We start from the raw sequence: 12347 nt of genomic DNA, 5'->3' as shown, positions 1-12347 counted from the left end.
CCACACATTGGAAGTAGAAAGTGGTGGAGAGTGTAGTGACCAGGATCAGCCAGGCTCAGCTCCAGCTGGCTGTTGTCAGGAGGAAATGCAAGACCACATTTTCCCAAGAGATTTTCAAGAGAAGCCATAAATCCATATTTTTCCTGAATTCTCCTGGTTTTAAGATGTTGGTTATTCAGATTTTTTTCAAAAAACACTATGGTACTCAAACAAAACCAGCTATGAACTAGTGGTAGCCCATAGGCCATCAGTTTTGGAACTCTGAAAACTGTCTCCCTCCCCCACTGTATGGATGAGGAAATTTGGCCAGAGAGGGGGAGGCATTTTCCAGAGGTGATCAAAGCCCAGGTCCACTTGTCCACTTTATTCATCTCTCAGTCTCTCCTATACTCTCCCTCCCTTCGCCACCTCCCGTCTTGACTGTCTCTGTGTCTTTGGGTCTCTCTGGTGTGTGACTGCTCTGTATCTCTCTCTGTATGCATCTCTCGGTCTCTGTCTCTATCTCCGATTTTCTCCTGTGTGCATCTTTGTAATTGCGTGATTCTCTCAGCAGCTCTCTGTCCCCTACACGAGTGTTCTCGAAGACCTTCGAAGCTGGGTGCAGAAACAACCCGCCACCAGCCCCCTATTCTGCCGCTTGTGCCTCCTCGCTCCCCCTCCCACCCCCCGCCGCCCCCGCCGTCCCCGCCCCATAGTTCCGGCGGAGCTGGCTGGCAGGCGGGCGGGCAGGCAGGCGGGCGGGCGGGGTACCCACGGGGCCGGCTGCCGTCAGCGTCCCTTCCCGGCGGCCGCGACCCCTCCCCGCTGACCTCACCCGCGCCGCCGCCTCGCGCAGATATAAGCAGCAGCCCCGCCGAGAAGCTGGCAGCCGGCGTCCCGGGTCTTGCGAGCGCTCCCCGACTCCTGACTCGCCCACTCCAGACCCCAAAACTCCGGATCGGAGCCCAGGATCCCGGACCAGTCCGCGGAGCTCGCGCCGGGCAGGTAACTACCTCCGTCCCTTCTCCCCCGCAGGCCGCGTCGGTAGCCCTGGAAAGGGGGCCCTCCGCCCGCCTTCGGGTGCGCCCCGCGGAAAGCGGCGGCTTTCGAGCCCGGAGCGCGCCCAGGAGGGGCGCTGCGCTCGTACCCCCGGATCTTCCACAGCTCAGGCCGGGGCCCGATGGAGGCACGGCGCGGGCAGTGGTGGCGGTCCCTCCCGGGTGGGCACGCATGTCCCGGCCTCTGCAGCGCTCGCGCAGCGTGTCGGGGGAAGGTTCGCATCCTACCCCTGCCGGGGGGCCAGCTGGAGCAGCGCTGGGCAGGACATCGGCGGGAGATCTTGGGAGTTAGAATTCGAATCCGGACGTTAGAAACAGAATTTTCGCGGTGGAATCGAATCTCAGCCTTAGAATCTCACTCTCAGCGCTAAAATAGGATTTTAGAGGTGGAGTTAACGTTGAAATTAGGATTTTAGCGTTAGAATTAGATTCGTAGCCTAGCCATAGAATCTTAGCATTAGAAATAGAGTCAGCGTTGCAATCAGAACGTTGTAGAAGGAGTATTGGAATGAGAGCGTTGCGCTGGGAAACTTGGGGAGAATTTTAGCCTGCGACGCTGCAATTAGCATCCTGGCCGTCGGACCCGCGCTGCAGTCTTCGTGGTTACACTCCTGGAGAGTCAGCCCCAGCGCTGGCTTCCCCAGCTCCGCGTAGCCTTGAGAAGTGGCGGTGGCGATGGGGCTCCCACGGCTTCCAGGCTCGCGCAGGCAGAACTGAGCGCGGGCAGGCTCTCCAAGCATCCCTACAGGTGAGGACGCCCAGGACCCGAGGCAGACCCTCCGGCTGTCCCCGCCCGGCCCCCCGTAAGGTGGCAGGTGGTCCTGCTCCGGAAGGGTGTTTGAACTGTTGGTTCCCCCTGGCCTAGGGAACCAACGGGAAAACGGGCGATAGAATCGGCTGGGAGGGGAGCGCGGGGCACCTATGCTCTCTCTCCCTGTCCTCCCTACCCCAGGCGCCGCGATGTCCGGCCGTTGGTTTCTGCTTGCCATTGTTTTGACCCTGACCCTGACCGGTGTCCCCGGCGGCCGTGCACAGCCGGAGGTGGCCCAGCAGGAGGCGGCTATGGCCGCCGAGCAACTGGGCCTGGACGACCTCCTGCGGCAGGCGGAGCCCCTCCTCCTCCTCCGGGAAGACCTCCAGCGACTCCGAGAGGACCAGGAAGATAGCGAATCAGGTAAGGGGCAGGATTGTGTGGGGCTGCGGGTTGAGAGGAGGACGCCCGAGAGGTTTAGGGGAAACTCGGTCGCAAAGGGGAGGGAGCGACTTGGTCATTCAGCCTCTTGCCTTTCAGAAGCTCAGAAACTCCCACTGGCCACACCCTCGGCAGGTGGTGAGTTGACCCTTTCCTGGGACCAGATTCCTTTTCCATCGCAGTTTCAGGAATATTTTAGAGGGCAGACCTTCAGTAGGAAAGATTCTGTGCCAGGGAGAGAGAGTCTTTTTGTGTGTGACAGCGTTAATTACAACCTACTAGGCACGCATATGCCTGGCACTGTTCTAAGTACTTCAAACACCTTATCACACGATGGGATCTTCCTAAGCATCAGATAAGTACTGTTATTACCCTCCCACACCCCATTTTACACAGAAGAAAACTGAGGCTCAAAGAAGTTAAGTGAGTTGCTTACGGTCACACAGCTAGGGAGTGGCAGAGCTGAGACTGGAACGAGAGGCCATGCCCTTGACCATCTATGTGAGTGTCTATGTGTCTGTGAGATCTGAGAGGCAGGTGCAAGGCCATGAATCTGGGTGAATGCTGTGGGGATCTGCCTTGACTGGGAGGAAGGCTGAAGTGGGCATCTAGGAGTCAGGGGGTCCCTCACTGGCCTCTTTCCTTCCCCAGAGTCCCAGATCTTTCAACCGTATTGGCTCTCCAAGCGTCAGCATCCAGGCAAAAGGGAGGAGGAGTCAGAAGAGGGAGTGGAAGAGGAAGAGGAAGGAGGGGCCGTGGGACCCCACAAACGGCAGCACACTGGCCGGCAGGAGGAGGTGGCTGCATGGCCAGAGGATATAAGCCAGCAGAAGCGGCAGCACCCTGGCCGGCGCTCCTCCTGGCTTGGGTACACTTTCATCAAGAGGCAGCACCCAGGCAGACGGCAGGCAGATCCCCAGGCCCAAAGCAGCTGGGAAGAGGAGGAGGAGGAGGGAGAGCTGATGCCGGAGAAACGCCAGCATCCAGGAAAGAGGGCCCTGGGAAGCCCATGTGGGCCCTGGGGATCCTGTGGTCAAGCCAGCCTCCTGCTGGGCCTCCTGGATGACCTGAGCAGGGGCCAGGGGGATGAAGAGAAGCGGCAGCACCCTGGGCGGCGAGCGGCCTAGGCCAGGGTGCCCCTGGAGGAGTGAGCCCCGTTTCTTGTAAAATCAACTTGGGGTCTAAGAATGTCTTGAGCCCTGTATGCCCTACCCCTTTGTGACCCCCTTTTTCCGTCCTCCTTAGATGCCTGACCATACATACCTGAGCCCCTGGTATACATACACATCAAACCCCCCTGGCCTCACCCGCCTACTTCAGGGATGTGAGAAAGCCAGCCTATGAGTTAAAACCTCATATTACTCCACTTTGCGCCACTGGCAAGGGGGCAGATCCCAGAGTCCCTCTCACCCCCGCCCCTGCAGGCCTGCTCCCCTCCCTAGCCCTGGCTAAGATGACCCTGCTGTGTCTTCTAAGGCATCCCCAGAGTGGGGCAGGGTGCCTCTGGTGTGAACAGGCAGTGAGGGTGGGTGGGATTGAAGCCATGATGTCCAAATCCAGCTTCCATCCCTTGCCCGTGTGTCAGGGTTTGCCATGTGTAAACCTCACCCCCAGTACCCGGGTCTCCTCCTCTTCTTGGGCATCCTTTTGTGGGTGGGAAGAGCCCTGACCCACAGCTGTGTGGGGGGAAGCATTGTAGGTGCTGCTTTGTTGTGTGGTGGCTGTGGGAATAAACATGTGCAGGAATTTGTAAACATCACCTTGGAAGTCACGCCTTGTATGTAACCCTCTAGGCGCCTTTCCCCATCAATGATAATAAAACCTGCATCTGGATAACCTCAGTTCGTTGCAGTTCTGTCTCAGCTGGGATTTCTCTTTTCAGCATTGAGAGGGGACAGGCTGAGATCTCCCCAGCTCTGCTGAGAAGGGAATCAGGGACCTTGGCAGGGTGAAAGGTCCTCTTCACTGTCCCCATCTCAGAACAAGCTTGGTAGGTGCACTGGAGCTCTGGAGCCCATTTGACACCGGGGGAGACTGAGGCCTGGAGATGAGGAAGGGCTTGCCAGAAGACACACAGCTAGCTGAGGTAGAGCCGTGGGTGTGAGAGGCAGCTCAGGACCCTGCCTTGAGTTTGCCTGATTGTTAGAGGGCTGGTCTGGCTCAGGTTGGTGATCGTCATTGTCCTGTGGCAGGAACCAGCAGCCTGTGTCATCTGGCAGGCACAATGAGGACAAAGGAACAGGTTGCGGTTGGCAACTCTAACCGGGGACCTTCTGGGGCCAGGCAGGGAGGCAGGCTGGGTGTAGGATAACAGGGAGTGGTGGAGACTTGGGCTAACATGAAGAGGCCATCTGAAGACACTTGAATCCAAAAACTTTGACATCATGTGAATCAAATAATAATAGTAGTAACATATAGCCAACACTTATTATGTGTCAGGCAGTTCTTATGCACTTACATATATTAATGCTTCTACTCCTCACAATAATCCTAGGCATTACTACGATTATGCCAAATTTCCTGACAAGGAAACCAAGGTACAGAAAGGTTAAGCGACTTGTCTGAGGCTGAGTTTGGCTCACTCATTTCCACTTCACTACCTCTGACTCAAACTCTGAAATTTCCTCAGGCCTTAGACTCTGCATTGGACACCCTCTTTTTGGTGGGCAGATGGGCTATTTGGCTTTTCTGCAAATAGCTTTTGGTCACCTTCTTGGGGAGGGAGAGGAGGGGTTGGAAGAGTGTCTGAGACTCTGCTCCTCTCCTCAGGGAACCGCAGTTCAGGTGAGGTGGGGTTGGAGGGAGACTCGGGGCTTATAAAATACACCCACACCCACCATCTCCATTAATATTCTCAGAAGCCTGCTGAAAAATTGAGCATTCGGTGGATATTTCTATTTTCTGATGAGGGACCCGGCACAGAGGTTACGTGCCCCGAGGTGCCTGAAGGTAGAGCTGACCTTTCCTCTAGGCCCTCTGGCTTTCTTCACTGGCACCATCAAGGCAATCAGGGCCCTAGCAGGAAACCCTCTGCTCACAGACCCCCCCCTGAAGGCGGACACCCTAATACAGGTAACATGGGCCACTTACAGAGCACTTCTTAAATGCTCAGTGCTTACAGACACTTTCTCATCCAATCCCATGGCCACCCCAAAAGGCTGTCATGTCCTTTTGAAGTTGAGTTGCAGTTGAGTGTGGAGAAGTGAAGTACTTGCCCAAGAATACACCCTACCCTCTTCTCCTTCCAAACTTGCTTGGTGTGGCCGCTGTTGTTACCTCCTCAGATATGGGACAATTTGAAGAGTGAGAAGGCCACTCCCCCAGCCATTTAACATTTCCCCTCTGCCCCTGAGAGTGATCAGACCAGTGCAGCATGATGGAAAGGGTCTGGGCATTGGCTTCAGTCCTGGACAAATGATTAAACCAACTTGAGCCTCAGTCTTCCCATCTGTAAAATGGGCACAGTAATCCCTACACCTTTCTCAGAGTTGTTCAAAGGAGTAAATGAGATGGAGCAATAGGTGTCCAGCTCCAAGCATAGTGCCTAGCACCAAGTAAACCCTTATAAATGGCCTCTTTAGCTCTAGTGCTCCAAGACCAGAAGGGACTCAAAACTGAGCCTTGCAGACACACTTGTTCCTTCCTTCGTTCATTCTCCAATCACACACACAAAAAAGAAAAAAAGTAAAAACCCAGACACGGGGGTTTTGATGCGAGTTCTTGTCAGGCACTGGGGCTTTATCCTTAATAAAGTCTGCATGCTGCTCCCCAAATACCTCTGTCCTTCCCCCTCTCACACACGTGCCTTTTGCTTGGCCTAGGATGCTGTGGCAGAGATGCTGCATGTGCTTCCCTACATTTCCCAGCCTCCCTTGCAGTTGGCATGGAGTCATGTGACTAGTCCTGGCTAATGGGCTGTGAGCTGGAGTGTCAGTCTGGGGCTGTGGCAGTTAGAGCCCCTTAACCCTTTTATTCCTGCCAAGGAAGCCTGGGAGGCTACCGGTTGAGAGAGCAGAGCATGTGAGGGAAGGATTCTGAGCCCTGGCGTCACCAGATGGAAGTTAGATCAGACTTCTCACAGGGAAGAAATAAACTTGTGTTGTATTAAGTCACTGAGATGTCAGGGTTTCTTTGTTACCACAGCAAAACTTAGCCAATTCTGACTAACACAGATGCCTCCCACCTTGTTCTCTCTTCACTGAAATCCTTCCCATCTTTCCCTTCTCATATGTGTTTGCTTTTATCAACGCTGCCTAAATAAGGGCCTGGCATGAAGTCGGTGCTCAATATATATTTGTTGAATGGATGTTGAAAGCTTCAGGTCACTTCCATTTTAGTTTTCCAGACTGACTCCCAGCCCTTAAGGGGCTCCCCATCCAGTGGGGAGACAGACGACCACTTCGTAGTTAGCAAAGCATGCAAGGTAGACACAGATGGCAGAAGAAATTGGTCTGGCTGGGCAAAGCAGGCTTCCTGGAGGAGGAAACATCCAAGGTGTGTCAAAGGATAAATAAGAGATACAGTATTTCAGGCAGAAGGAAAGAGCGTGAACAAAGGCTCAGTGGGAAGAAATCAGTGTTCTTAGAGTTGTTAACACTGGAAATCGGGGGTGTTTTGGCCCATTCCTTTCCTCCTTCACCCTATCTTCTAGCCCTGATTGCCAACCCTTAGAAGTGTGAGAAAGCAGTGCAGTTTGGGGTGGAATCAGGGAAGCCTTCCAGGGGGAAGGTGCACTTGAGGTGAGCTCTGAAGGATGACACAAAAAGGAAAATTTTCCTAAGCACTTACTCTGGGGCCAGACATCAGGAAAAGCACTTTTATCCCACTGCCCAGCACATAGTAGGTAATTTGTAAATATCTGTTGAATGAATTAATCACTCATCATAGTCAACTCCAGTTCAGAGAAAAGGAAACCAAGAGAGAAGTAAGGTGACTTTTCTCAGCTCATAAGGCTGAACCCTGGAGGTCGTCTCTATGCCTCCCCTCCCCTAACATCCAATTTTTACCATGTCCTATAAATTTTACCTCCTGGATATATCTCAGGTCCACCCATTTTCTCCCAGTTCCTCTGCCACCACCCAGATCCTGGCCACCATCATTTGCCGGCCTCAGGCTTCCACCCTTGTCCCCCAAGCCCATTTTCCACATAGCAACCAGAGGGAAGCGGATCTGACCATGGCAACCACCCTGCTTGAGACCTGTCAGCAGCTTCCATGTCACCTAGAATAAAATCCAAACTCCTTACCATGGCCTGCCCATTCTGTTTCCTGAACACACATCAGGGCCTTTGTCCATGTTGTTCCCTCTTTCTGGAGCCTCCTTTTCTCCTACTCCTCACATTCCCTGGGGTCACCTAGGGTGCTTCCTGAACTGTGGAGGTTGGAAAGCAAAAACTGCATTTCCAAGGCTCCCTTGCAGCTAGAGTTTTGGAAGCACAGTAAGCTCTTGTGTGAGACTGGGAAGGCCACTTTGACGATTCCTGCTGGAAAGCAAGGTGATAATGATTTGTTTCTGCACCAAACTCCAGCTCTGAAGTATCTAGAGACAGTTGTTCATAGTGGCTTTCTGGCCAGGTTCATACCTATGGTCGTACGTTCTTTTCTCTTTTAAACAACTTTATTGGGGGTATATTTTACATATCATAAGATTTATTCATTGCAGGAATACAATTCAATGGTTTTTAGTAAATTTACCTCGTGGTACAACCATCAGCATAAATCAGTTTTAGAACATTTTCACACTCCCAGTAAAATCCCTGTGTCCATTTACAATTAATCTCTCTCCCCACTCTCAGCCCCAGGCAACTACTAATATACCTTCTCTCTATCAGTTTGCCTTTTCTGGATATTTTATACTACTAGAATCTATAATACGTGGTCTCTTATGCCTGGCTTTTGCCAATTGGTGTAATGTTTTTGAAGTTCATCCATGATGTAACATGTTTTGTTACTTTGTTCTTTTTGATTGCTGAATAGTATTCCAAGTAGTGGGTTCTTTTTTAAAAATATATTTAATTATTTATTTGGCTGTGTCAGGTCTTAGTTGCGGCATGCGGGGTTCTTCGTTGCAGCGCACTGGCTCTCTAGTTGCGGCTCACGGGCTTAGTTGCCCCACAGTATGTGGGATCCCCGACAAGGGATCAAACCTGCATCCCCTGCATTGGAAGGTGGATTCTTAACCACTGGACCATGATGGAAGTCCCCAAGTAGTGGTTTCTTAACTTGATGATTCCAATGGCAGCCTCCTCGTTTCCCAGTTTCCTGATTAGAAAACTGGGAAACAGCTTCCCTGGCAGGGCACTTCTGCGGTATTTTTCTGCAGGACAGCTCCCCAAGCTCTGACGATTTCATCAGCACTTTATTTCAAGAGTGATATTCAAGATATTCAACAACTGGTACAAGACAGTCTTCAGCCAATCAGGGCGTATGTCCAATCAGAATGGACAGATTCTGACAAATCTGTGAGGCCACAGCAGTGCAACTAGCTGAACGCCAGCCCTGCTATGTTAAATTAACTTTTCCACGTAACATCCCTAGAGTGAGCGATACCTATTCGCTCTGCTGACGCCTGATGATTCACACTAGGTAACTCCTCCTCCTCAGCTGGCATTTCAGACAGCACTTCGCTGGGATGTGGCACTGCGTCTCGCTCCTTCCTTGCAGCTGTCACAGTTTGTAATTATATCTGTCTTAGGCTGGTTCCCCCAGTACCTAACGAGGTACTGGTTCCCCCAGTACCTAAGACGAGGACTTGAGTGCGAGTGGTTTCCTTGGAGGGTGATCCCAGGAAGCAATGGTCTCGGAGTGGGGGAGGGATTCGGGAAAGGGAAGGAAGTGAATGTAGATGCATTAGTGAGCAGGGTTTCCTTGAGAAACTGTAGAAGAGGCCTCAGTCTCCCACTTGACAGGGTGAGGAAGCTGGAGATTTTCTTCTGATTCCCATTGATCAGGGGTTGAGGGCTGCTCCTAGGGATGTTAACTCCCTGGAACTTCCAGCTTGCCCCAAGCACTGACCACTAGAGGCCCTTAGGTGTAGAATCTTAGGATGCTCTTGTGTGTACCGCAAAGGTGAGCGCTGAGGGGATGGAGTGAGGGACCAGCAGCGTCTGCCAGTCTTCTTGGGCGATTTTTTCATAAATGCCTCCTCCTTCACCAAACTCTGCGCTCCACGAAGCAGGGACCACTCCTGTGCCCCCAGCACCGAGGACAGTGCTGGCACAGGGCACACGTTCAGCAAACATTTGTCGAATGTGTGAATGAAGGTGGAGATGGGATGTGAGATCAGGCCTGCCTGAGCGGGAGCTGGAGAGGCAAACCCAAATGTTGCAGGGTGCTACGCAGTCACTACAAACCTGTGAGCCTGGCCTCAAGGATGGCCCCGGAGCTGAGAGCTTATGTTGTGACCCAGTGTAACATCTGCCTTTTAAAATGCCTTAGAGGAGGGCTTCCCTGGTGGCGCAGTGGTTGAGAGTCCGCCTGCCAATGCAGGGGACACGGGTTCGTGCCCTGGTCCGGGAGGATCCCACGTGCCGCAGAGTGGCTGGGCCCGTGAGCCATGGCCACTGAGCCTGCGCGTCCGGAGCCTGTGCTCCGCAACGGGAGAGGCCACAACAGTGAGAGGCCCGCATACCGCAAAAAAAAAATTAAATTAAATAAAAAAAATAAATAAAATGCCTTAGAGGACATCTAACAGCCCTCTGCAGGTGCCGGTTTTTACCTCTACACCGTGCCACCAAGAACCTCCTTTGTGCGGGGACTTTCCACTACAATTTACACCCCTACTTTATGGGTGAGAGAGGCCTGGTTTGGAGAGGTGAGGCAACTCGCCCAAGGCCACACATCTCACGTGGGTGGTACCACCAGGCTCACCCCAGTTCTGTAGACTCCAAGGCCAGTGGTCTTTCCTCTACCCCTGCCGTCCCTCACTCAGGCAGCTTTAAAAGCCGGGGAACATTCTTTCAAGGAGCTGCCTCTCACAAATTCAGTGAAGACTCCTGTCCTGCTTTGCTGTGAACGATCCCGATGTCACGACTTCCTCTGATATGTTCTTTAATTAATTCTCTCTGCGAACCTTATTTTGATTAATTAGATGCAATCAGAGGACTGGTTTGCCAAGAGACTCAGTTCCTGCTCAGGCCTCTTGGGTGGTGGAACATGTGGGGCTTCTTACCTGAAGGATGTTGGCAATTAGAGCCCATTTCAATCGCCCGGGTATGAGCTAACTGCCTTGGAACATCAATTAGCTCAGTGGCTAAACTGTGCTGAGAGTTATGGGTTACCAAGGGGACCTGTGGTCAATGCCAGGATTTAAGTGGCTCTAGCCTTTGGGGATCATCTTTCCTGAATCGCAGCCACGTTCTGGGCCTGGTGATTATCGGCAGGCTGATTAGACCCCGTCCATTGCGGGGAGTGACTTCCTAATCACCAGCTGCCGAGGAGGAGAGCTTCCCGGCACCGACACAGGTACACCCTGTCTGACGTGCCACAGGCTGACAGGCCCGTGGTGGCCGCTTTAGGCCTATGGCCAGAGAGGTGGCACAGGGCACATGTCAGGCTCAGTCCAGTGCCCCCTGGGAGGAGTGTGGTGTCTCAGGGCAACCCTGGAGGACATGGAACCCCAGGCCATCCTTGGGAGGTTGAACATTATCTCTGAGGAGATGCCCAACCTAGGAAGAAAAGGGAGCCCCTGCTAGTGCCAGGCTCTGAGCTAATAATTGTAACGGTCAGTGTTTATTGAGCACTTACTATGTGTCAGGCACTGCTCTAAGCACTCCACAGGAAGCAGGGCATTCAACCCTCTCAAGGAGAAAACAGAGGCACAGAGAGGCTAGGCCACTTGCCCCACATCTGATATTTACACCCAGCCAGTCTGCTTCCAAGCTGAACAGCGATGGGTAGAATGCGGGCTCTCATGCGACACTGCTCTGATGACCCCTCAGGTCCTAAAACCCTTTCAGGGGAACCACGAGGTTTTCACTTTCCTGACTACATATCTGTGTGAGGCTTTCGTATGCTTCAACCAAAATTTAATCTGTTGAGTAAATGCAGAAGCAGATAAGAGAATCCAGTTGTCTTCTATTAAGTCAGACAATTAAAAAAAATTGTAAAAATGTAAACCAATGCCACTTTTCTCACAAAACTATATTTTCCATGAAAACATTTTAGTTATGTTAACACATCATGGATTTACCAGTTATTTTAAAACAAACAAATGTTAAAAAATTCTCATTTTAATTTCTAATATGGGAAATAGATATAATCAAAATTCTTTGAGGGGGGTGTCAATAATTTTTAAGTGCATGAAGGGGTGCTGAGAGCAATACGATTGAGACACACTGATACACACATACTATCTTAAGAAGAGCTGGACTTAGCACTCTTGTGTGTTAGACACTGTTCTAAGGGCTTTACGTATTTTGACCTACTTAGTCTTCACACCCAGGAGGTAACTATTACAATTATCCACATGGGGCAACTGAGGCACAGAGCGGTTAAGTCTCTTGCCCCAAGGCTACAACCAGGACAGGGTAGAGCCCAGCTGCCAACCTAGGTCTCCAGGCTCCAGGTCTGAGCTCTTGGCCATGGCTCTGCACCCTACCTCCGGGCAGCATTGCTCACCCTGGCAGGGGGCGTCAGCATGGAGCTCAGGGCTTACTACTTTTAATGGAATCATCCTAAGTTCCCCATGATAAGGACATTTCTGCACAAAGAGATACAGCGCTTTGCCTGGATCACACAGCCAAGGGGAAAGGGGGTTGCTCCTGACTCCCCAGTTCTGAGCCGGCCCCAGGCCCCACCTCCTCACTGCCTCAACAGTGACCGGCTCAGGGATGGGCCACACCAGGCCAATGAGAGCCGGCTTCAGGGCTTCTGTGGGAACTTTGGTCCAGAGGCTCTCTTTCCCCTCACAGCTTGCTAAGCTGGTAGGAAGTTAGCCTGGAGCTGCAGGAGGCCACCTGGCCAGGGCAAAGCAAGAAACTGGCTGAGAATCTTCACGACTCAGAAGACAATCAAGCACTGGAGAGACAGACAGACGTCTGGTGACTTTGAGACCCGATCCAGCTGTACCTTACATCCTTGGCCTTTTCGTTTACATGAGCCAATAAATTCCGTTTTTTC

General features: G+C 52.2%; 1 protein-coding gene across 1 annotated transcript; it reads left to right on the top strand.

Moving 5' to 3' along the window:
- The first annotated feature begins 950 nt into the window (after nucleotides 1-950).
- On the top strand, nucleotides 951-3356 carry TRH (thyrotropin releasing hormone). Its single transcript, XM_060163958.1, has 4 exons — nucleotides 951-984; nucleotides 1990-2211; nucleotides 2329-2367; nucleotides 2881-3356. Exons 2-4 carry the CDS (start codon nucleotides 1998-2000, stop codon nucleotides 3354-3356), a joined length of 729 nt encoding a protein of 242 aa, XP_060019941.1. The 5' UTR covers nucleotides 951-984; nucleotides 1990-1997.
- Nucleotides 3357-12347: the final 8991 nt, after the last annotated feature.

The sequence above is a fragment of the Lagenorhynchus albirostris genome, chromosome 10 (assembly GCF_949774975.1).
Source record: "Lagenorhynchus albirostris chromosome 10, mLagAlb1.1, whole genome shotgun sequence".
Taxonomy (NCBI): Eukaryota; Metazoa; Chordata; class Mammalia; order Artiodactyla; family Delphinidae; genus Lagenorhynchus; species Lagenorhynchus albirostris.
Note: the sequence above shows the minus strand (reverse complement) of the source record. Positions and strands in the feature narration are given on the sequence as shown.